At 55.0% G+C, this 25167-nt stretch overlaps 1 protein-coding gene across 1 annotated transcript in view; it reads right to left on the bottom strand.

The window, feature by feature from the left end:
- Positions 1 to 3114: 3114 nt before the first annotated feature.
- ANTXRL (ANTXR like) overlaps positions 3115 to 25167 on the bottom strand; it is a 47063-nt gene continuing 25010 nt past the window's right edge. Inside the window, exons 10-17 of the mRNA XM_008519257.2 lie at positions 22031 to 22129; positions 18551 to 18620; positions 17928 to 18018; positions 15711 to 15980; positions 14450 to 14488; positions 13226 to 13315; positions 11648 to 11725; positions 3115 to 3434 (exon numbers count right to left, since the gene is read on the bottom strand). Of these exons, the coding sequence (XP_008517479.1) occupies positions 3207 to 3434; positions 11648 to 11725; positions 13226 to 13315; positions 14450 to 14488; positions 15711 to 15980; positions 17928 to 18018; positions 18551 to 18620; positions 22031 to 22129 (965 nt within the window). The 3' untranslated portion in view covers positions 3115 to 3206. The remainder of the gene's footprint in view (positions 3435 to 11647; positions 11726 to 13225; positions 13316 to 14449; positions 14489 to 15710; positions 15981 to 17927; positions 18019 to 18550; positions 18621 to 22030; positions 22130 to 25167) is intronic.

The following is a 25167-nucleotide window of genomic DNA, read 5'->3' as shown; positions in this document are numbered from 1 at the left end:
GTCTTCCAGATGCGGAGCCCTTATGGCTGGATTTCTTAAACTCCTGCATGAAAATTCCCCAGTTGACAAAGGACATAAACAAGTTGGGGGCACATTTTGGAGTGGCCTGTGAAATTTTTGAAGCTTTGTGGTTCACTTGAAAGATTCATGATTTAAAATGGAATTCTTCATTTTAAGAATGTAGTTTTTGTATGCTCCTGAGGGCTCCTCTTCCTCCAGGGTTGGGCCAAAGTCCCGAATGCAGAAGGTCCCTGGTCAGCAGTCCTCAAGTCTGTCCTTGAGTCACCCAGTGCCCAACCTGCACAGGCCCTTCAGTCCAAGCAGCTCTAGTGAACTGGGTCCCTGGGCCTGGTCACTACCCAGCCATCCCCCGGGGGTCTGGCATCGGGCAGCCACCCTGTCTGACCCCTGACGTCTGTCCTCCCTTGCTGTCCACTCCAGCTCCTCACTTGGAGTCACTAAGCATCGCCCCTCAGGAGCTTCAGTCTTGACACAAGATGGAAGAGGACTTGCCCATGGGGGCAGGTTGCCCATCACAGCACATGGATGAGCCGGGCAGTGCTTGAGAAATGGCACTCCCTCCACCGCGCTGGCCTCCTCCACATCCTGGGCCCGCTCTGGGGTGCCCAGTGCACAGAAACAGACAACGGGCGGGGACTGCAGCTAAGGCCACAGCTTTGTTAGAACACCAGCTCCAACAGGGGGTGTGTGCACTTCTACTTGTGTGCTTGTGGAGGAGGTCTGCGGCTGTCCCTGGTGGGGTCAGGGGGCTCCTGGCTTCCAGAAGCACAAGCTTTGGCTCAGGCTTGGAGGTCCATTCTGAGTCTACTGGGGCTGCTTAACGGGACACCAAGAGACATGCGCACAATGTGTGCTTTTACTGCCCTAGTCTAAAATAAGGGACCAGCACTGCTCAGTATATTCCCCTTTGCACTTGCCTCAGTCTGGGGCAGCTGAGATGTGAGACTGCTTTTCTAAAAATACCCTGCTGTGCCTGAGGACTCAGGCAGGAGTGGGAGGTGGGGCAAAAGGTAGCCCCCGGGATGTCAGGCGTCAGCTGCAGGCCGCGCCCTGTGCCGCTTCACTAGGGTGAGGGGTCCCAAACCAGAGATGGGCTGAGCCAGAAAGCGGGATGGCAGGGACCACCTGAAACTCCCCTTTCCTGCTGCCTCTTGCTACTGTTCACCAGAGAAGGTGAGGCAGGCATCTGAGGGTCAGTGTGGGTGGCGAAGGGCAGGCCGGTGTTCCTCCAAGTTCTCCTCTGGTCTAACATTCAGGAGTGACAGGCCTTAGTCCAACTGGCTAAAAGCAAGAAGGCTCTCAACATCCATTAATAAACAGATCCGTCGATTTTAGTCAGGGCCACGTCAAGCTCTTTATTAAATCACAGACACATGGCTCCATACAGGGGCACGGAGTCTCAGAGATGAGCACGTGCTGTCTTATGTTTACATGTGGATAAAAAGTAGGAGCACACAGCCAATTTTGGGAAAGTGTCCTCGAATCTCTCAGACCCAGACCATGCTTTCACCAATTATGGACAACCCGAAATATTCCACTTCTAAGGAAGAGATAAAACTTCTCTATACACTTTGAGGTTATTTTAACACTCTTCCTGCTTAATAAAAAAAGTTTCACACACTTTTCTTGGTATCATGAATACAATAAATATTTTTTCCCTGATTCTCAAAAGACCCACAGTCCCAGTCACCGTTTTTTAAAGCTGGAACGTGTACATGACCCAGAGGTGCCAGGCAGCTCAGTGAAGGCTCCAGAACTAGTGGGGCCCACTCCACCCCTGCACTCGAGTCTGTGACCCACCTCTCTGGACCCTGCCCCATGGGGCCACATATGGGCCGTGTCACCTGCCAGCCAGGCATCAAGTGCCCCTCATTAACATCCTCTGTATTTACACAACCAGACCAGTGGCTTTTACTCTTTGTGACACCAAACCAAACCAAAACACAATAGTGACAAGGGGCTCACATTCCATGTGGGATGTCAGGAAGTGAGGGATGGATGGCCGCTCTCTGCGCCTACAGTTGCTCTGGGAATGCATCTCTGAGCGAGGCCAAAATCAAACACTGAGTCCCACACCATGGGGCTTTCAGTACCCTCCTCGATTTCCTCCACTTCCGTTGGCTTATTTCTCTGAAATGCCTTGTGCCTGGCATTTTGTGCCGGGGAAAGCCTTCTTATAAACAGCTTGGGAGACGGACGTGCTAGCAGAGATGGACTAGGCCCACGAGGGTGTGGGGGATGCCCTCTCTCACTGCTCCTGTCCTGGCCGTTGTCAGGACACAGATGTGGGGCCCAAGCTGTGACAAGACAGAGCAGTGAGGGAGGGGCCCTTAAGAAACGGCAACTTCAGGTATAAACGCTGTCAAGGTTCAAGGTCACATGCCCTAGTGGAACCCTGCAAACAGTCTCTGCATAGAGACATACACGCCATTCCGGCAACAGTTTTTTTCTTTCTGCCCAGGGGTCCCGAGTCAGGCTGCTGTGGGCTGTGTGCCCGGCACTTGGAGTAGTCACACAGACACGTGTGCACATGCTGGGCGGCAGGACACTGCATGCTGAAACATCCCTGTTGGTCCGTGGTTTCTGCTATGGTGGCAAAGGGCTAACAGGGGAGGTGCACCTTCTCTGGGAAACAGGGCCCTCTAAAGTTCTCCTGGGCTTAGGGATAGTTCGGGCTATCTGGGAAATGAAGTGGCCCTTCCAGCTGACAAAGGCTAGGGGGCTGTCTCTTCCTATGACACAGTCAGAATGTGGGTAGCCAAAGAATGGAAACCAAGAGCATCAAGTGAAGGAGCTGAGAAATTCAAGTACTTCTCTCTGCATAAAACAAGGGAGTAGACACAAGATTGTATTCATAGTCCAAAGATGTTCCTCGCTTTTTCACCAGAGCAGAATTTGGCTAAAACCCCATGTGCTGCAGCCCTTGGTGACAGATGAAGATCAGGCTGTGGGGAGCGGTACGCAGCCACGTCTACATCCACACGACACCAGGGTGCTTTGTCCCTGTAGAAGCAGTATAGATATGTCTTATACCATGGGGCAACACTCATCAGAAAACAAACTCTTGCCGATCAGCAACAAATTCCAACTCTGTTTGACTGTAAACCAAGACTCAATATATATGTACAATTCAGTACACAAGGGACTCTTAACAATCCCGCGTTTCTGGTGCTTTAGAGGTTGGACTAAGGGGGCGGGTGTGACAAAGTAGTTCTGCAGAGTGCCTGGGCATGGGGGGGGATCATCGGCAGCATCCTGGAGGCAGGCCGGGAGCAGATGGCTTGGGGGTGTTGGCACCGTGAGCAGCAGCTGTGGAGGGAGAAGCACTCCTGGCTGGGTGCAAGGCAGATCTTTGGGCCACAGGACAACTGCCCGCAGGGCGGCTTCACTAGGGTGAAGTTCATGCATCTGTCCTGCAGGGACAAGAAGGAGAAGGTCACTGAAAAGCCACTGAATTGGGAGCAGAAGGCTGTGGTTTCTCTGGCTGCCGGGGCCTGGCAAGCTCCTTCTCTACTCAAGCCCACCCTTCTGCTGCCCAGAATCCCGCTGAGCCCCCTGCTAGGTCTGTCTGGGCCTGTCAGACCCCAGAAACTCCCACCAGACCCCCCAGGTGCTCCACATGGTGTGTAGACTCTGGCTTCTGTGAACCTGTCACTCACGCATAAGATGCCTGTGAATGACAAAGGGCACTGAATGCTGCTTTCTCTTACTGAGACCGTCACTTTCATCACCCTAGTTTTTAAAATCTTTATTAACCCTTTAGAATGATCATGGTTTTTCCCCCTAATGGAGTCACATTAGGAAAACAAAACATCTAAAACCCCTTGAATTTATAAGTATGTCTTAATGAATGTGCGACACCTTGAACCTGATGTTGTCCTCTTCCACACCCACAAGGATGTCTGATCCGACAAAACTCTCGGGAAATACACATACCCTCTGGGACCTGCACCCTTATGTGCAGAGCAGAGCCAAGCCCAGAGATGGGAAGGGGTTCCTCACTCTGATCTTCCCCAGCATGACAAAACTGAGATACCTTGCTAAATGTCACTTTCTAGGCAACTTTCTATGTCAATTCACCTTAGATTTTATCAAGTTAATATCTTCTCTTTTATACATAAACATTTTTACTTTTTCTGATTATAAAAGTAATACCTGCCCATTGTAGAGAAACTAGATAATAGATAAAAATACACACGAGAAAATAAATCTGCTTATTTTCCAAACACCCACATAACCACCTTGAATAGAGTCCTGAAGTCTCTGCAGACAGCAAATTCTTGGATTATTCATCAGCAGTCCCCTTGTCTGATCTCCACGCCCTAGCTGGCCATTCTCTCCTCCAGACCCAGGGCCCAGGCTTGCCCTCCCCTGCCACCTTCCTGCTGGCCCCCATATTGCCCATGCTCACCTCCCCTGCCTTCTTCCCTCTAGACCTCCCTAGCCTCCAGGTCACCAGGCCCAGCCTCAGGGCCCACTCTGCCCAGTGCCTGTCCTGAGCCACCTGTGGCCCTGGCCACCATTCTCACCTTCCTCTTAGGCTGACTCAAGTGTCCCTTCTCACCTGGTCACCTGGCTCTGCTCTACCCCCAATCCAGGCCTCAGAGTACCATCTTTCCCAAGAGCTTCCTCACCAGCTCACATCTTCCGCTGCACTTCCCCACTGCCTGGGGATCCAGCTCCGGTGCCCAGCCCAACCAGCCCAACCAGCCCAACCAGCCAACCCCAGGCTCCCGGCCCGTTGCCAATGCTCCCTGCATGCACCCAGAGCATCCCCGGGTCCCTGCTGTGCCCTCTGTGCTTCTCTGTTCCAGGGCTGTCCTCCCTGACCTCTCCATTTCAGACATCCAGACTCCCCTATCCTCTAGTGCCGCCTCTGCCATGCGGCATTCCTGAAGCCAGTCCAGGAGCACTCCAGTCTCATAGCCCCCAGAGCACTGGAGCCGGACCTCTCCTCTCAACACTGAAGTCAGACAGCCTCTCTCAGGCCCACGGGCAGGGTCTCAGTCATTCAGCAGGACCCCAGCCTCCCTGTCCCAGGATGGCACCAGAAATTCCATTTCTTTTCTTTCTTTTTTTGCTGTGGAAGATTCGCCCTAACATCTCTTGTCAGTCTTCCTCTATCTTGTATGTGGGCCACCACCACAGCATGGCCACTGACCAGTGGTGTACGTCCATGCCCAGGAGCTGAACCCAGGCAGGTCAACCACTAGGCCACTGAGGCTGACCCTTCCTTAACTATTCTTAACTGTTTTTTTTTCAGGTGAAGTTTAGAATCATTTTGATCAAATTCCCTAAAAATGTTCACTACAATTTCGACTAAAGCATCACTAAGCCCACGGATTCCTTCAGGAAAAGCTGACACTGTAGTCTAGGTCTCCATGTTTTCACATCTTCTTTTATAGCATGAGTAAAGTACCGTAGCTTCTTTTCATTGTAGGTCAGTACACTTGTGTTACGCACAGGCATGGGTGTGCTGTTTCTGTTGCTACTGAGAACAGACTGGAATCTTTACCCTTATTTCTGCTTATTGGCTCCAGAATGTGAGCAGATTAGTCTAGACCAAGTGTCTAGCAACGGCTGTGGGACCCTTTGATCTCCTCAGGAGCACGACCGTAGGACACTGCACTGAGGCGTCCCGCCTCCCCAGGCCACAGCCTCTCTGTGGGAGCTGCAGGGGGTCTGCACGTGGACGATGGAGAGGAGCGAGGGGCTCCAGACAGCAGGGGAAACGCCTGGCCGTCGGCAGAGCCCGAGTTGGTGGTGTAACTGTAAGAGGGGAAGGGCAGGGGCCTGTGGCTGGTGGGGGGTCTCCTTCCTCTCGGGCTTTCCACCAACGGCAGAGAGCTAAGCCAGCGCCCCATCATTTCCTGCACCAGCCTAACCTCTCCACGGTGGAGGGATGCTTCTTAAAACGCTTGGCAAATGGCTGCTTGCCAGCCTTGATCTCCAGTGCTTTGGAGCTTCAGCTCCAGTTTGGATTTCCTGCTTGTTTCATGGGGAAGTGTGTGTGTGAGAGTGTGAGGGTGTGTGAGTGTGAGTTCAGGGTGAGGGACCAGGGAGCACAGAGGAGCCGGCAGCCATCACAACCCCAACGTTATGATTGGAGACTTCCCCAAAGGTCACTGGCTGAAGGACAGCTGCTGAGTGAGGACTTCCTGGAGGGGTGAAGCCACCCCCTGCTTTATCACACCCTTGGCTGAGCTCCCTCCACGGGCAGGGTCACAGGGACTCAGGAGCTCCTTGGCCATGATGCATCACAAGGCCCATCTGTACCCAGCTCTAAGCATTACGCAGAACAACGGCTTCCCGGCAGATAGCTATCAGTTCATGGTTAGAGGAGGTCTGCAAGCAACACAGTGAGACAAGAAGACAGTCATATTCACAAGTGTCTGCACATCTACCACACCGCACAGCAGAAGGAAGTACTTTCCAGATGTTTCCATATCACCCGGACAGCATGAGTTGGGGCATGGAGGCCAGACTTGGAAGGGAGCCTCCCCAGGGGTCATTCACAGTCCTGCTACAGCCCTCATAAGCCGGTCACGCTGAGCCCCTCTCTAAACGTCAGAGCCTCAGTGTCCACAGCTGCTAAATGCAGAGCAGCGACCTCCTTGCAGGACAGATGGGCAGCCAAGCACATGGGGAGGGGCCGGGCACCGGGCTGTTGCATGGCCCCACTGCTCCATGGCTGTGCAACTTTGGGCTGCTGACTTAACTGTGTAGGGCCTCAGCTTCGTCCCCCATAGAGCTGTTGGGGGTCCGCAGAGCATGCACTTGTGTTAGTACTCAGAACAGCGTGGCCGTCTGTAAACTCTGGACAAAGGGCAGCTGTTGTTATGGGAATGAAATGAGATCCTGTTCGTCAAGGGCCTGGGGTGGGGGTGCGCACTCAGATGATACGCAGCGGAGAACAGTGACATTACTGTCAGCGTCACGTTCAGTGAGAGAGGGCAAGGTTTCCCATTATTGGCCCCATTTTCCTGATGGATCTAGAACTGTTGTCCATGAGCTAAGGGGCTGCCCAGGGATCTAAGGCAACAGAGGAAGAGAATCAGGACCCCGGAAGGGAGTCAGGGTTTTGCTTAAGATTAAGAAACTAGACTGGGCGTTGCTGCGTCATTGTCATCGTATATGCATGTGGGGAGAGAGGGTCTGGGAGGGAACAGGATTAGAAAAATTCCTCTGGGAATTGCAGGCCCCGGGGCAGAGAGACAAGTCATTTTACACAAGTTTACAGTAAACAAGACTGACACCTTAGATACAAATCAGCTGAGGTTTGCCGTAAATTGAGCCTTTGGCAATTTCCTGCATTATTAGGTGCTGAAGTGCACAAAGCCTAGATTTGCTGAAACAAGCCAGTGAGTGAGGTTCTAGAAGGCAGCAGCTCCTGGAGTCAACAGCACTCCGTGTGAAAGGTCCACTAATATCCCCAGCTCTTCCGTGGCCCCAGGCCGGACTGCAGGTCCAGCTCATGAGCAGGAGTATGGAAACAACCTCCCCTGTGGGTCAGGGCCCAGATGGAGCAGAGACAGGCTGGGCACTGGATCTGCCAGGAATGCCAACTCCCTCCTCTGTTGCTTCTGATTCCAGCACAGCCTGGTGAAGCGGGCCGGGCTGAGGTTATGTCTAGGAGACCTCCTGGAAGAGGGTGGGGGGCATGCAAGGGGACCTGCAGTGAGTGGGTGAGGGTGCATGACTGTCCAGGGTAGGATATCTGACCAGCGCCTTCTAGCCCCCTCACCGGGGCCCCGCTGGGCTGAGCTGAGTCCTCCAAGCCTGGTCTCAAATGGGTTCTCACTGAGATGTGCTCTCTCCTCCAGCTCCAGACCTCCTTCTCACTCAGGGAGCCTGTGGCTCAGGAAGGAAGGTCACGAGGCCACTACTGGATAATGCGTGCCCAAGCAGCAGGGGCTGGGTGTCTGGCGCTGTACACTCAGGACTGGGGTTGGGGCCAGCTCTGGTCTGCAGAGACTGCAGGGCCTGGCTCTCACCCCAGTCTCTTTAGTCCCTGATTCACTTCAAGGCCTGGGACCAGTGCGCTGAAGGCTTAAAGAGAAGGAGCCAGAACTCCTGCACCTACTGGAATAGTGGGGTAGCCAACAGAAGTCCTACAACACTCGGGTCTCCAGGACAAAGGTTGGGAGGGACAAGGTCAAACAAGACGGGGGCAGAGGAGTGGGCAGGGGCCCGTGTCCACAGGCACAGTTATGGGCTCCCGGCTCTCCTGAGGACGAGCAGGGTTTATTTCAGACAGCCCTGGAGGCTGCCCCTTACTCTCCATGGGGTCTCCGACACTCCCCTGACCTCCTGGGCCTCTGTTTTGCCATCAGGAAACAAACGGTTGGTCACTCCAGGCTCGCAGGACTGCTGGGAGGCCTCGAGAGCTGGCATTGCAGGGGTCTGGTGGAGCCCTGAGCAGCTGTCAGTGCCCCATAATCCACTACTCTCCCAACCTGAGCTTCAGAGAGTGGTCCTTGGGAACATGAGCATTTCAGAGGGCTGCTCGGCAGCCCTGCCCTCACCCTGCTGGGCTGAAAGGCCATTGCTGGCATCCTTCCCTCATCCACCCTCTGGCCTCTCGCCTCCTCCACTTGAACCCTCTGTCTTGCTCTGGCTCTCCAGCACCTGAGTGGGCATCTCTGGGCCGGGGTCTCCACTGTTTGGGGCATAAGGTGGCGTGGCGCTCTCGTGACCATAACGGGGCTAAGGTCCTGGGGAGAGGCTCCAGGCGAATCAGATGGAGATGGGGCTTCTGTGATGGCATGGCTGGGACTGAGAGCTCTAGTAGACCCAGACCAGGAGCCCAGCTACCAAGGAGCCCCGACACCACCGACACCAGACAAGGGCCCTGCTAGGTGTCAGCAGGTCTTGGGGGTATCTCATCAGCAGTGCCCAGACACTCTTGGGCCTGCCCAGAGCTTGTGAACACCCACCTGCCCAGCCATCGAGAGCCAGCGTCTGCCTGATTCAGGGAATGTGGCCGATGCAGCCCTCAGGACAGACCCTGGGAACAACAGGTTCCTTCAGGCCCAGCCTGCGCCAAGGGCCTGAGCATGGGGACCCAGGTCGATGAGCCCCAGTGAGCCAAGAGCACTGCTCTCCTTGGGCCCGGGGTCCTGAGAAGGGCAGCCCTGCAGTGCTTTGGGGAAACCATCATGAGATCACGAATGCTGACCCGAAACGGGGGCAGGGCAGGGAGAGGGTATAGCCTGAGTCGGGGCTCAAGTCCAGCTTGGCCAGTCCCAGGCTTTGTGATCTGGGACAAGTCACTCAGCCTCTCTGTGTATGAGCTCCCCCCTTGATAACACTGGGATAATAGAAGTCCCTACAAGAACAGTTACTGGGAGGCTGCAGAGGGCAAACCTGTAAAGTTCTTAGGCTTGCAACTGGCCCATAGGAAGGACTCAATAAAAATTAGCCATCATAAAAACATCGAAGAAGACATAAAGAAATGGAAAGATAGTCCATGCTCATGGGTTGTAAGAATTAACATAGTTAAAATGTCCACAACATAAAGCAATCTACATATTCAATGCAATCCCTATTAAAATCCCAACAACATTTTTCACAGAAAGAGAACAAAGAATCCTAAAATTTATATGGAACAACACAAGACAAGAATAGACAAAGCAACCCTGAGAAAAAAGAACAAAGCTGGAGGCATCACACTCCCCGATTTCAAAATATACTACACAATGCTGTAGTAATCAAAACAGCATGGTACTGGCAGAAAAACAGACACACAGGTCAATGGAACAGAAGTGAGAGCTCAGAAATAAACCCACACATCTATGGACAGCTAATTTTCAACAAAGGAGCCAAGAATGTACAATGAAGAAAGGAAAGGCTCTTCAATAAATGGTGTTGGGAAAACTGGACAGCCACATGCAAAAGAATGAATGTAGACCATTGTCTTACACTGTGCACAAAAATGAACTCAAAATGGATTAACGATTGAATGTAAGGCCTGAAACCGTAAAACTTCTAGAAGAAAACATAGGGAGTACACTCTTTGACATTGGTCTTAGTAGTATCTTTTCAAATAGCATATCTACTCAGGCAAGGGAAACAAAATAAAAAATAAACAAATATGACTACAGCAAACTAAAAAGCTTCTGCACGGCAAAGGAAGCCACCAAGAAAATAAAAAGACAACCTAATAATTGGGAGAAGATATCTGCAAACTAGATATCTGAAAGAGGTTAATATACAAAATATATAAAGAACTCATACAACTCAACAACAAAAAACAACCTGATTAAAAAATGGAAAAAGGATCTGAATAGACGTTTTCCCAAAGAAGATATACAGATGGCCAACAGGGACATGGAAAGATCTTCAATATCAATAATTACTAGGGAAATGCAAAGCACAACTACAATGAGATATCACCTCATGCCCATCAGAATGGCTATATATAACAAGACAGGAAATAACCAGTGTTGGAGAGGATGTGGAGAAAAGGGACTCTCATACAGTGCTGGTGGGAATGTAAACTGGTGCAGCCACTATGGAAAACAGTATGGAAATTCCTCAAAAAATTAAGAATAGAACTACCATACAATCCAGCTATTCCACTTCTGGGTATTTGCCCAAAGAACATCAAAACACTAATTCAAAAAGATATTTGCACTGCTATGTTCATTGCAGCATTATTTACAATAGCCAAGACTCAGAAACAACCTAAGTGCCCATCAATGGATGAACGGATAAAGAAGATGTGGTATATATACACGATGGAATATTACTCAGCCATAAAAAAAGATGAAATCTGCCATTTGTGACAACATGGATGGACCTTGAGGGTCTTCTTCTAAGAGAAAAATTCAGACAGAGAAACTCATATATCATATGATTTCACTCATAAGTAGAAGGTAAAAACAAGAAGAGAGAAACACAAATAGACAGAGATTGGATTGGTGGTTACCAGAGAGGAAGTGGGGAGGGGAGAAGGTGAAAGGACTAAACGGCACGTGTGTATGGTGATGGACAGTAATTGGTCTTTGGGTGAACACAATGTAGTCTACACAGAAACTGAAACATAACGATGTACACATGAACTTTATATGTTATAAACCAATGTTACTGCAATTTAAAAAAAAGCTTAAAAATATTAGGTATCATTATTAAATTTCAAGATGACACTTGTGACAATTTGGCTTCTCCCTGTTGTCACAGAGAATGACACAGGACAGAACCTTTATAGCTGGTGAAGCCAGGCAGTGTTGCACAGAGAACATTGGGGAGGGGTCACCATGCCCTCCTCCACTCCTGGCTCCTTGGAGGCGGGGAGCCAGCAGACCCACAGGACCTGGTGGGCCGTGAGGAGGGCCATGGCCCGGGAGGCCACAGCACGCACTGGGCTCCTGGCCTCTCCAGCCCTTTCACTTCAGTTTGGAAGGGCTGCCTATTGCTCCAGATGAGAAAGCTCCCCACATTCCTGAGCCGACAGTGCATGGAAACACAGGGGTCATGTCCAGAAGTGGCCTGGGAGGCCTTGAGCACCCAGTCTCCATGTCTGGGCCATTCCTCCTTGGCACGTCACCCACAGTCCCAGAGCACAATAGTCCAGGGCAAAAGCAAGGCCCCTGCCCCATGAGGAGCAAGCCTGTCCTCGGCTTACCTTATCTCTGGGCTGACACCACATCAACGGCACCTGGTTGCAGTTTTGAGCAAAGTTGCACAAGGTATCCAGTTTGCCCTGAAAGGCACAAGTGGCTGTCAGCAAGCTGTAGGCAGGCATGGTGTCTCCAAGGGGTGGTGGCCCCTGTGGCTCCCAGGCCTCTGTCTCCATGCACTCGCTGACACAGCACTGCAGCCTCCCCTGGGGGAGGGTGTCTAGTGCCTGGCTTGTTTTGGGTGGGGGTGGTCACGGTGGGATACACACTGTTCGGGAATCTGGAACAAATCAGTATTTTTGGTGCAGGAGGACAAATCAGGGGCTACTTTCAGGGGAAAAGTTCAAAGGTTGGAGGAGACGTGGTGGCCAAGGAGGGTCTTGAAGGGGAAATGTGAGGTGGGGAAGGGAACCCGGGCTGGAGCCAAAGAAGAGGGGATGAGGGTCTCATCTGGGGGGCCACAGGAGAAGGTGGGAAGAGGACCCATGCCCTGCTGGGGGCAGGTTCCTCACACAGGGGAGGGGGTAGAGAGGGAGAAGGAAGTGAAGGCGGGTAACAGACCAGAAAAAGTGGCCCTGGACCCAGAGGCGGGTGGCATCATGGGGGCAGGGCCCTGCGGTTCAGGCCGCTCTGGGTCCTGGTAGGGGTGGGAGCCGTGCCCTGGAAGCAAGAACAAGCCCCTGGCAGGCATCTCTGCCCTCTCTGGAAGGTGTATTTGGGCTTCTCTGCCCTAAACTGACTGCCAGGACAGGGCCAGGGCTGGTTCTCCAGCTGCCTTCACAGACTCCAAGAGGAGGCAATGGATCCGACCCGGGACAGAGGCAGGACCCGGGAGGAGGAGGGCAAAGCCGGGCAGAGACTGTGGGCTTCCTTCCTCCTCACCACCAGCCACCCAGGCCTTTCCATCCCCCTCATCTCTCGTCCCCTGCTGGGCTGGGTTCTCCTGCACCGGGGTGGGGCTGAACACTTCCTGGGGAAGGACATTTCCTCCAGGGCCCCCACTCCACCACGTAGTCTCCCCATCTCAGTGGGCCACAAGGACAATGCAGAGGCTCTCTGCCTCACTATGCTGGGCGGACATCTGCAAGGGTAGCAGGAGTCACTGCCATTTCTGGCAGTTTTAATGGTGGTGAGAATGTGGCTCAGAGTTTTCCTTTGTGTTGTGACCTGCACAGGCCTGTTTGGGATAGAGTTTGTCTTCACTCATCTCCCTGGTGGCCAGTGAAGCCCAAGCCATTGCTGCAGCTGGTGACAAGCTCAGAGAACCAGGGACTGGCCAGCTGTGAGGCAGCCACCAACATGCAGAAACTTGGGTCCTTTCCAAGGGGGAGACGAGAGCTAGGACCCTCCTGGTGGTGGTGTGAGCAGGAGCCCTCATACTTTTGGCCTGTCCTTGGCCTCAAGGGTCCAGAAGGCTGTGGGTTTTTCTCTGGTACCAAGTGATCAAAGTCCAAAGCCCATAAAACTCATCTCCAGCCAAGCTGTGCCTTCGAGGCCAGGCCTGTGCAGCATGAACCAGCGGCCCCTCTCCTCCCACCCCAGCCTGGGGGTCACAGCCCACCCCCCCCAGGAGCCCTAATCACCTCCATCCGATATATCCCACTTGATTGGCACCCGCAAGGTACAAACACTGTGGGGCATGTTCGTACACAGCATATCTTATCTTCTGGCTCCTGGGAAGAGAAAACAGAGTTGGCTTCATGTCTGGCAGCTCCTAGGGTGCAGACACATGACGTCTGGTCACTAACACCTGTCAAGCACTGGCCACTCAGCAAGTGCTGGTTGGAGAGTTTGAGGACAAATGAGCAGCATGCTGCACCACAGGAGGGCGGGCTCCATGTGAAAAACAAGCAAACTCCTTTGGGTTTGTGAAAATGGCTCTCCCCAAACATCCAACCAATCTTGTCCTCCCCCTTGGTTTCTGGAGGCGGCCCTTGCTGGAGAATCCTGGGGTGAGGCCGAGTGACGTCACGGGGGACATCAGGCTGTGAGCATTTCCAGGAGACAGGACTCCATTCACCTGCTGCAGGCAGAGCCAGCCACCCAGGTCACCCTGCAACCAGCGCACAGGCCTCCAGGGCAGTGAGGCCTGTTGTCCGCCAGATCCCAGGACCAGGGCCCCTGCCTGGGGACCCCAGGCCCCAGCTCTGACTACTTCCCATGGGCCTGGATTGCCCCACCTTAGGAGAGCCACAGCCTGCTCCCGTGACCCTTGACCCCGTGCTCACCTGGGCTGGGCCGCCCTCACGGAACAATGCCAGCTAAAACTCGCTCACCCTCCTGAGCCCTGCAGACCCTAAGGCCAGTCCCAGAAAGCCCCTCGCCTGGCCAGGGCACAGGGATGGAGACCAATGGAAAGGAGCCAACATCTGGGAGACCCGGAGGGGACCAGCTCCCTGAAACCTGAGGGCCCCCTTCCCGAGGCTCCCCTGAGCCCTGGGAAGGCCCATCCCACAGACAGTCGTTGGGAACTGGCCAACACACCCCATGCATTTCAGCAGGGATCCTAGCAGTTGCTGAAGCAGGCTATCCCGAGTCCCTCAGTCACTGACAAAGGCCCTGCATCAGGCTGGGTTGGGGGCACAGCAAGGGTGTTGTCTGGGGGACATTTCATGAGTCCCACGTCCTCCCCAGGGCTCCTCCCTGCTCCTCTGTCGCCCTCTTCTTTCTGCCAGCTCTCTCTGCCCAGGTAGTCAGGAGCTGGTGGGTGCGAGAGGAAATGTCCCCACAGGCTGCAGGAGGCCTCTCCGGGAAGGTCAGTGTGCACATCAGGCCTGCTGACGGCGTCCAGACCAAACACCACTTACTTTTTCTGCTTTCTGCACTGGTGGTGGCTCCTTGACGGTCTAGAAGGTTAAAGAGACATAAACCCAGGCTGGGAGGGAGGTGGAGAGCTCTGGCTCAGCCGTGAGGACAGGCCGGGCTCCTGCTCTGCAGCAGAGGGACAGAACGTGGGCTTTGGGGAGTCATCTGGGAGTCCACTGCCTGTGCTGGGTGGTCAACAGCCTCCAGGCTCCTGAGCCCCAGGCTCCCTGGTTATCAAAGGAGAATCGGTCCCTCCCTGGAGGGTCACCGGGACACAGCACACTAAGGGCCTGGTCCCTGGTGGACACACCCGCCTGGTCCTTCCCTCAGCAGCCTTACATCACATGAACAAGAGAACCCTCCCCGTCCTGTCCTCCCTCTCTCCCCCCAGGCCCTGAAGCCCTCCCTGGCTGCCCAGCCCTCAGGGATGACAGTCCCCCACCCCGGGCGTCCTCTCCTCACTGCTTCTCCTTTGTGGGAATCCAGACCTGCTTCTTGCTGGTTGCTCAGCCCCTCCACACCTCTGCTGCTTCCTCTCTCCCTCCAGCTCTCTGGCCTGTGTCCCTCAAAGCCAGCTAGCCAGAGCCTCGGCCTTCCCTCCCTCCCCCGGGCAAGTCTCTGTCCTTCCCGCTTGCTCTGGCTACACAGGGCACTTGTCACACCCTATGAAGGTTGACATTTTACCCTCAATACCCCCAGGCACCAAACCGGACCAGATTCTAGGCTGTGAGATCCTGTGGGCAAGGAGAGAGGCCGCTTCACTTCTGTCCCTTGGCGCCCAGCATGGGGCCCAGCACATCCTGGTGCTTAGTAATGACTGAGGAACGACTGACGGAACGCACTAGAGATGGGCAACATCCCTCTTGCCCATCGAAGGTTCTGAATCCCCCTGCCAGCATCAGTCTCCCTTTGGGGCCAACTGTGCCCCCTGCAGACCCCTCTTCTTTCCTAACAGCTGAGGCCACTCCTGGCCTCCAGTCCACCTGAGTCTCCGGGGCCTGGGGTCACCACTCCCCAGGCCCAGGGCAGCTGGAAGGCCACCTCCCTGAGGTGACCATGAGCCAGGAGGCTCCTGAGAAGCCAGCCCAGCTGTGTCTGTGCCCAAGAATGGAGGACAGAGTCTGTGCCTCTGCTGCTTATATGATGACCCCGGAGCTGATGGGAACCTGCCCACAGGCAGGATCATGGGGCAGGTAGGCGTCTCGGTCCCTTCGGGGGTCGCGTGGGCCTAGGCCCCAGGGCTGTATGGCAGAGGTCACTTACCTTCTTGTAGCACAGCTGCCAGATGCACCAGATCAGCACAGGGAACATGAGCAGGGCCGGGATGAGGGCAACCAAGTAGAAAGGGTTGAAATTTGGGATAAAATGTGGGGGAGGCGGCGGGTGATATGGTGGTTGATCCGGTGAGGCATCTGGCAGCGTATCTGGCTCAGCATCTGGCAGTGTATCCGGCTCAGCATCTGGCTGCGAATCTGGCACAGCATCTGGCAGGTCATCTGGCACAGCATCCGGCAGCATATCTCGTGTCTCACCCTGCAGAAAGAACACGTGGCAGAGGGCTGGGGTGGCTCTGGGTGGCCTCTTCCCATGCGCCCACCTTCTGGCTTCCCACACCAGAGGTACTCATCTTCCAGCTCCCACTTCTCCTCACATTGCCCCACCGTGAGGGACCACAGCAAGACTAGGAGGCTGGGCTGGTCCCCAGAGAACCACTGTGGAGCCCTGCACCACAGACACCATCAGTGGCTCTGCTGAGAGTCTCTTCCCCAGAGCCCTGTCAAGGTCTTCCAGAACCTTCCGTGCTGTGAACAAACCCACCTCACTGCATGCCTCGGCTGACAGTACAGGGGTGTTATGAAGACCACAGAGGGCTAGAGAGACCCCGATGGGTGAGGAGGGGCTGCTGAGCCCATGGAGGTGGGGGTGCAAGAGCAGGGGTGGGAGCTCCGGGTCCAGCTCCCATCACTTCTCCCCCCAATGTTCGGCTCTGCAACCCTGGGCAAGGCGACTCAGTCTCTCTGAGCCTCTGTCCACCTCTGTCACGAGACCCTGGGCGGGTACTTGTGAGGCTGAGAGCATTCACTGAGGTCTGGGTCAGGCCAGGTCCACGTGGGGGCTTAAGACATGGGAGCTCTGCTCCTGGTCTGCACGACCATGGGAAAGTGCGCTGCCCCCGTGGATCGCATGCTGCACAGCCCTGCCCCGACCAGGGCTCTGCTCTTGGAGAGGCAGAGAGGGAAGCGGGAAGAGAGGGCCGTGCACGGAAACGGGCACTGGAGGGAGGCGAAGCCCAGGCCCACGGGGAGCCGCGGCCGCTCCTGAGCTCTTCCTGCACGCGCCTGTGCAGGGCGGCTGTCGTGGGCGGCACTCCTGATGGGCACAGGCCGAAGTGCAGCTGATGGCCCGGGTGTGGACATCAGGGACAAGCGGAGACAGACCAGATGGCGACTGTCCGCCCTGCTGGCACCCTCCCGAGCTGGTCCTGGACATGGGGTGGGCACCAGTGCAGGTGTCCCTCCTCCTGGCACACCTGCCCTCCAGCCTGACTCTCTGTCACCCAAGCCTGCTGCCCCTGGCTAAGGTGCCTGGATGATGAGAAGCTCGGAAAAGTGGGTTCCTGGGAGCAGCCCCCCTTCCCAGGTGCCTCTCCCTGAGCTGAGCCCGGCTGCACCCCACAGCCCTGACTGCTTCTCCACCAACAGAGGAGAGACCCTCCCTGCAGGGGTGAGAGTGTTAGCACAGGGGGCCCTGAGGAGCAGGAGAGAGGAGGAGAGGCAGGAGGGAGGCTGAAGACATCAGCCAAATGACGGCTGCTGCTCCCCCAGCCTCTTGGGGCAGGGCTGTGATGGTCCTGAGTGGGTTCGGAGCTGTGCCAGCAGCTTGGGCACCAATGCAGGGGAAACACACCTGTTGTGCACGGCCACAGCGGGTGCCACCCTCCAGATCCCCTGTGCCTGGGACCCCGATTTGGAGGGCCCGGGAACCCCAGAGGTCCTGGACCTGGCTCCTAGCACACACCCTCCAGTCTCTCCCCATCACCCCAGCTGGAATCCATGATGGAGCCCCGACGTGTCCCACTGCTAGGCCAGGCCAGGGAGGTGGCAGGTGGGAGAAAGGGTGGGTAGACCCTCAGCAGCGTCTCTAGAGTCAGCTTCGAGTTCCAATTGGTCCCTTCCACAAGGCGTCAGTGACACTTGGTTCACAGAGAGCAGAGATTCTGCAAGGCCTGGTCAGCTGGCTGCCCCCTTGGTGCTCTTGTAGAAGCACCCCCAGGGCCCTTCTCACACTTGAGGGTGAGAGGAGTTGCCAAGGAAGGGCTAAGGGCCTGGGCTGGCTGTGGGATGCTGCCCCAGGTGCATGTCTGCACAAGATACTTGCTGGGCCTGCCTGGAATCATTGTTGCCCTCTCCTGCCTCCCCAGGGTCTCTCCCCACCAGTGCGGGGGTTCTGGACAGCCCGGGAGGGAGGCTGCAGACTTACCCTGGCACTCACACAGTCCTTGCTGCTGATTCTAACATCATTGTTGATGAAACTGATGGCATTGTTCAGGCTAACTTCAGTGGTGATTTCCCTGAAGCACAGAAAGGGCAGACAGTGACAAGCGGCCCAGACAGACACAGTTCTTGCACTTGGCTCAAACTGTAGCCCACAGGAGTCACTGTAATGACTTTGAACATCAGGCATTTGATCAGCGGAGAGCAGACCCCATGTGTAAGGAGAGCTCACCAGAAGCACTCTGAGATCAAGCTCTGTCATGAAGCCTGAAAAGGTCATGAGGAGCCCTGCATGGGGTCAGATGCCCTTGTGGCCTTGGGCTAAGTGACCAGAGAGGGCTGCTTGGTGTCACTATCCTGACTCTTCTGTCTTAACTCTGATAGGCTGCCTGGAGCAACGGTGCCCTCCATGGGGCCATCATGGCCCACATCCTGCCACCTCAGCAGAGTTTGGGCCACGGTGGGTCCCTGAGCACCTCAAGGGCAGGTGTGGTGGATGCCCTGAGCCTTCTGGCAGATATATGCTGTCTCAGCAGCGGTAGCATCACACAGTCTGGACACTTCACAGTGGGAAAAATTGCCCAACTGGCCCCCAAGCTGGGCACTTACTGGCCTGGCTTCTCTATCTTTACTTCTGGGCATATTATGGTGGTATCTTCCACAGAGGTGGCTTTTTTATCTAAAAGAAAACCACATGACAATGTCAGTGGACCCGTCCATCCACCCCGCTCTCCCCCTCTCCCTGCCCCTGGCAAGCAGGGCCAACACTTGGGCAGACGTCAGCTCCTCTTTGCCTCCTTCTGTCCAACGACATCTCCGCACTCCCACCCTGCACCAGGTGCGGGGCAGTGCTCTGGGGTGTAATGGGAACAGGCCGGCAGGGTCCCTGCTCTCTAGGGCCTCACATCTGAGGGACTGGAGAGGGACACACACAATGAAATAACTCACAGTGAGCAAATGAACGCCAGAGTGAAGAGTACTGTGACGTCCCTAGACAAGGGAAGGGGCAGAGAACGGAGGGGAAGGACAGCTGTTCAGGGACAGGGGACCTGTCCTGCCTCTCAGAGATGCAATTTCTATTTTAGAGAAACTGGAAATTTACACATGAAATGATGCGATGTCTGCGATTTGCTTCAAAATAACCAGTGGTGCGCGTATCAACAAACCCAGATTGGCCAGAGTTGACAACTACTGAAAGTAGGCGGAGGCTGCTAAAAGTTCATAAAACAACTTATGCTCCTTTTGTATATTATTGAAAGTTTCCATTAAAAATAAGGGCTCTCTGAGGAGGTGATCCTGGAGCTGAAACCAGATGAGGGGAAAGCCAGGGAGACATCCAGGGAAGAGTGTTCTGGGCTGTGGGAGGGCATGTGCCAAGGCCCTGAGGCATGACTACCTGAGCTTGCTGAGGAGGAAAGGAGTGAGTGAGGACAGGTGGGCGGGCCTCGTGGGCCCTGGGAGGGGTTTGGGTGAATCCATCCAGGGGCTGCCCAGACCTGGTTGTACTTTGGACACAGAGGCAAGAGGACTTGCTGGTGGACTGGACATGGGGGTGAAAGCAAAGACAAATCCAGGATTACACGCAGGCTTTTGGCCAGAGTGACCAGGTGGATGGTGGTGTCACTGAGATGGGGGCACTGAGGAGGGAATGGGGGCTTCTTGTTTTCTGGGTTTTCTGTGGAGGTGGCACTCACCAGGCCCAACACACTTCCAGAACTCGGAGCTGTGGAAGCTTCAGTCCTGAGCCCAAAGTCCTTTCTGAGCCGGGACTGACCACAGGTCAGGTCTCTTCCCTACAGACTCGTTCATTTCCTCGTGGGCCAGCTCCCTGGCTCCACCTCTAGATTCGCTCTGACCTTCTGAACTGTGTTTCTCCTTCACTGGTGCTGAGAATGGACACTGATCGCCAAGGATGCTTAGGGGAAAGGACTTGTGTCTGAGGGGCAGGATGCAAAACCACAAAGAAATTCAATGATTGTCCAGTAGGGAGTTCACAGGCCAGAGCAGGGGGAAGGAGGCGATGGCAGCAGCCGGCACACCGAGGGCCCCGCAAAGCATGGTGGCTGGAGAGGAGTTTTCAAACCACTATTAGCTGATTAAACCCAAAACTTCAGTTGCCACTTCTAGAAAACGTCTCAAGTTATAAAAACATTGTATGATAAAAGCAGATTAATTAAAAGAGTGACATACTGAAACACTCTTTAAACATTTTTCTCCTTTACGCTTTTCTCTATTTTCTAAAATGTATTCCTGGATGTTTTAATCGGGGTAAAATGTAATTAAAAACAAGCCAATCACTCCTTGGGGCCAGTCCGGTGGCGCAGCATTTAGGTTCGCATGTTTTGCTTTGGTGGCCTGGGATTCACTGGTTCAGATCCTAGGTGTGGACCTACACACCATTTGTCAAGCCATGCTGTGGCAGGCATCCCACATATAAAAAGTAGAGGAGGATGGGCACGGATGTTAGCTCAGAGTCAGTCTTCCTTAGCAAAAAAGAGGAGGATTCGCGGCAGATGTGAGCTCAGGGCTAATCTTCCTCAAAAAAACCCCCAAAACCAAAAAACAACAACCCAGTGACTCCTCCCCAGTGCGGCAGAGCTCCTGGCAACACACAGCCCTGGGACCTCCCCCGTCAGCCTCTGACTGGGAGCAGAGCGGCCGTCAGCAGGGGTCCCAGGACTGTGGGATGGGCTCTCCCATGTGAGAGCCTGTCCCTGGCCCACCTCAGACAGAAACACTGTCCTCTCCAGGCTGGGATAGCAGGATGGCCAGAGACCACAGAGGAAGCATCTGAACACACTTCCTGGGGACAGGGGGCGTCCAACCTTCCTGAGAACCGTCTTCTCACAGGGCAGAAGGCCAGACTGGGCACTCGGGTCACCTATGGCTACTTTCAGCTCTTCCTGCACCAGGAAGGGTTTGCTCGTGGCCCCGGGCAAACCCTTGAATCATCCCCGCCTCTGGCTCCAGATCCAGACAAAGGGGTCACAATAGGTCTCTTTGGAGAATTAACGGGGATGGTGTGTGTAAGGCACTGAGCACAGTAACTGCCGCAGTCAGCGCCTGATAAACATTAGTCTCCATGCAAGGGAGTGACTCAGAGAAAGTACAGACCAAGGGAAACCTAATTCCCTCAGGCTGTCTGCACAACTCTGCAGGAGGGGATGTGGCCTTGACAGTGCCCTGCCCCATGCTAGGCACCCAAGGAAAGAAGGAGAGATGGCCTACAAGTGTGCAGGGGAGAGGAGTTTCTCCGGGTTTCCGAGACGGCCCTGGAAGGAGTCACTGAACATGACATGCGATTGGAGGAACTGAAGGGATCCAGGGCGAACTGGGGATGGAGGAGGAGGCAGACAGTCCAACCGTTCCCCAGCGCTCCGTGGGGAAGGTCACACCCACCTCAGCGCTGAGAGCACCACATCTGCCTGCCCCAGCTCTGTGCTTCCCGAGGCCACTCAGCCATCATGGGGGTCCACCTGGTGCCTGAGTATTTCCAAATACCAGGTTCCATATGTGACAGAGCTCAGTTAGCATACCCACCATAGTGGCCCCACTTACTGCAAAGAAAGCAGAGGCTGAGAACACAATGCTCACTGGGTCAAGGTCACACATGCAACGTGTGTCCTAGGCAGGATTCCAGGCCCCAGGCCGGCAGGTGGCATCCTCTCTCAGTGCAAATGGACACACCTTCCTGGGAGAGGTACCAGTGCACCTGGCACGACCTCCACTTCCCACCAGCAGACCTGTGGGATTTGGGTCCTTGGCTCTATAGGGAACTGAGAGCTGAGGGAAGCGAGTGGGATGAAGCTGTGAGGGCAGACCCTGCACCCCACACCCAGCCCCGGAAGGGGGACAGCCCTGCTCCAAGATGCTCCTGGGGCACTGGGGGTTGAGACCACCTGGCTTCTAGGTGAAGGGGCAGGTGGCCAGGCTTCCCAGCCAGGTCCCTCCTCCGCTTGTCCACACTGCCTCTGTCCCTACAGAGTCCACATCGAATGGTCAGCAAGGGACTTGAATGCTCGGTGGATGAGGGGAAAGCAGCGTGGCATGAGAAATCTGTCACATGGAGGCACCAAAGGGACTACTTACCAAATAATTCAGTGTTGCTGAACTTGAATCTACAAATAACTTCATCTTTGTTCTTTGCATTATTAAAGCCTTTTCCAGAAATCTTCACTTCGTAGGTTTCTGCAAGGGTACATCAAAGGTCTGTGTGAGTGGGGCTGAATGTTGTCCTCCCTCTGAGCTCACAATTATGGCTGGCCACCACTAAAATGGAACTCCAGGGTGTTCCTATGGTGGAGCAGCTGTGCCTGAACCAGCAGCTCTGGGCCCCACGGGCAAGGTCTGCACCTGGTGTTGCTGAGGGTTCACTCTGAGGTGGCTGGGCTGGACTAAAGACTCGGGAGGCCCTCATCATAGCCCCTGACCCATGGAGCCCAGTAAACTGCCCAGCCTCGTCCCCTGAAATCCTGAGGTACTCTGTAATGGGCGTAGGCAGTGCATTCCACCAGGCCAACCTTTCCATAAAAACAGAGGAGCCTAGACTACACAAGCAGAAAACAGCCCTTACTCATGCCTCAGGTGGGCACCCAGGCTGCAGGGGCTCCCCTGGGGCTTCGTGGGTACTTCCCTGCCCCTGCAGCCAACACCAGGGGATACAGAGAGGGCAGCGAGGGCGCCTGGGTCTGGGGAATGGGCCAGGATGACACACAGCTCTTCCTGCTGCAAGCCCAAGGTCAGCAGCCTCCACCACTGCCTCCTGGCTCAGGCCCGGCTGGTTCTACTCCCAGATGCTGGTGTGCCCAAGGTCAGGTAACGGAGGACCATTCCTCAGGAAAGACACACAACCTCAGACCTGGCAATCCCGGTGCCTCCCGCTTCAAGGGATCCTGCAGCACCCACCCATCAAGCAAAGTGGGCAAGTCTCAGCCTTGAGCAAAACAGATTCTCGGGCTGTGGGCCGAAGCTGGCCTGTCACGTGTTTTGTCAGGCTTCCAGTGTTTTAAACAAGCAGAGCCCACGTGTAAATCGCAGGCTGCCCCTCTCCTGCATGCCCTTCCCTCCCACCTTGTGGCCCCTGCTGCCCTCAGGCCTTGCTCAGTGGCCACTTCTCCTCTGCAGCAGAGCCCCCTCTGTCCCTGGGGCCTGCAGCTCCCACAGAGGGTCTCATTAGGCTGGCAAGTCTCCATAAGCGGAAGGAGGGGCGTGCTTTCAGATGTCTGAGCAGAAGAGACTTGGAGCTAAAGGGTTTTGCTCTGTCCACACAGCTGCTCCTTCTGCTTCCCAGCAGCCCTCACGCTGACTCCTCCATCAATAACAAGCACAGCAAGGAAATGCAGCCACAGGAGGGACTAAGTGGCGTGCAGGGAGTGGTATGGCCCACGTCCAGCCCCACTGCCCGCCAGCTCTCGGGGGCAGAAGGATGGGCCGCCCCGGAAGGGAGACCAATGCTTCTGGAAAGGAAAGCTTTGTGTCTGGAAGAAAAGTGACACCCCAGGCTCCTGGGGCTCCAGACAGAGGAGCTGGGAAGGCAGGCAGCCCCTGAGAAGGCTGGGTGGCAGCTGAGCAGCGAGGAGGGGCAAGGACTGCCATGAGACCCAGAAGGCCACACAGATGGACGGACCCTGCCCTGGGGAGGGCGGGGTGTGGGGACAGGAGGTGCTGCTTGGCACAGAGTCTGAGAGAAATGCGACATCCCTGAGCAACTTCTAACCTGTGTCCCCTAATGCAGCAATTCTACTTCTGGTATTGATCCCAGGGAATCTGACCCAGGCCCGCAGGGAGGGAACTGTGGGGATGTTCACAGCAGTGTGGCTTGTATTATCAGCTTATTAGGAACACTCTGAATATCGACCAAGGCAGACTAAGAAATAACCTTGGTCCATCCATGGGATGGAATACTGTGCAGAGAGCTGGAAAGTATTATGTAGTGCACGATCCCTTTAATGTAGAAATATCCCTGCAAGGGACACAGAGATAGGTGCACACATATTTACAATCCCCGTTTATGGTGTTTATCTCCGGGAGACAGGAGGATGGGAACAAGGGGCACCTTCATCACAGCGGAGGCACAGCAGCCACCAGGCTGGTGGCAGAAAGTCCCTGCACTGCACAGTGGGGTCTGCCTTGGCCCTGCAGGGTCCTCCTGCATCACACAGCCTGTCCCGCCCACTCCACCCAGAGGGCCTCCCAGCCACGGTGCGGCTCCTGGATGCTGGACCTCAGAGGAAAGCCCTCCTCTGCACTGGGCCCTACTACGTGCCGCCACTGATGAGCCCCATCTGTTGGGCTTCTTTGCAGAGACTCACTTGGGCCAATCACACACACAAGAAAGAATGACCTGGTGCCCTCCAGTCTACTTCCCGGGGCTGAGGAGCCCTGTCCAACCCCAGCAAACACACAGCAGGGACGACTCTCCAAACCACTGCGTCTGCTGCTCCAGGCAGACAGGGCGTTCACGCCACGTGAGCCCGCTGAGGGGACGGTTCAGAGCCCCAAACTAGTCCACGGAAGGAGATCAGAAGAGCAGCTCCTCCAGCGGGTGGGGGCAGGGAAAGCCAGGGAAGGGACCCGAGGGGACCTTCTGGGGGCAGTCGTAATGGTCGCTGTCTTCATGGGGTTTGGGCTACAGTGGTGTGTGTGTTTGTCAGAACTCATCAAATGATGCACTGCCGATGTCTGCATTTGGGAGAGACATGTTAGCAAATACTGTTCCCTTAAAGACATGCAGAGTGAGGGGTGTGGGAGTGATATAGGCTGATGACTGTAATATACTTCGAAATGCAGCCCAAAGTGCGATGGATTGATGAAGAGAAAGAGAGAGAAATGATAAAGACGACATGGTCAGACAATTGCAAAATCCGGATAGTGCGTCTAGGGTATGCTCATTATAAATCATTTTCACTTTGCTGTAAATCCCACAATAAAAGGATGGAATAAACCAAAACTAAATGAGGAGAAGAAAGCTGTGGACGCAGCCAAGCAGCAGGCATGTACATACTGGAGGACAGGTGACCACTGAGGGGGACAGACCGAGGGCTCTGGGAAGCCAGAGGGGCCAGTCGACCAGGAAAGGGCCTGTGGGTGAGGTGCCCTGAGTGTAAACTCTCAAAGGATGGGTGGCCTGGACCCTGCAAGGCTGAGGAAGGGCTGGCAGGAAGCGCAGCCCCTCCCTCCCATGGCACCTTGGAGCAGGTGGGGCCCAGAGCCAGGCTGGACCTCAG

Source organism: Equus przewalskii, chromosome 1, assembly GCF_037783145.1.
Source record: "Equus przewalskii isolate Varuska chromosome 1, EquPr2, whole genome shotgun sequence".
Lineage (NCBI taxonomy): Eukaryota > Metazoa > Chordata > Mammalia > Perissodactyla > Equidae > Equus > Equus przewalskii.
This window is presented reverse-complemented; position numbering and strand designations above follow the sequence as displayed.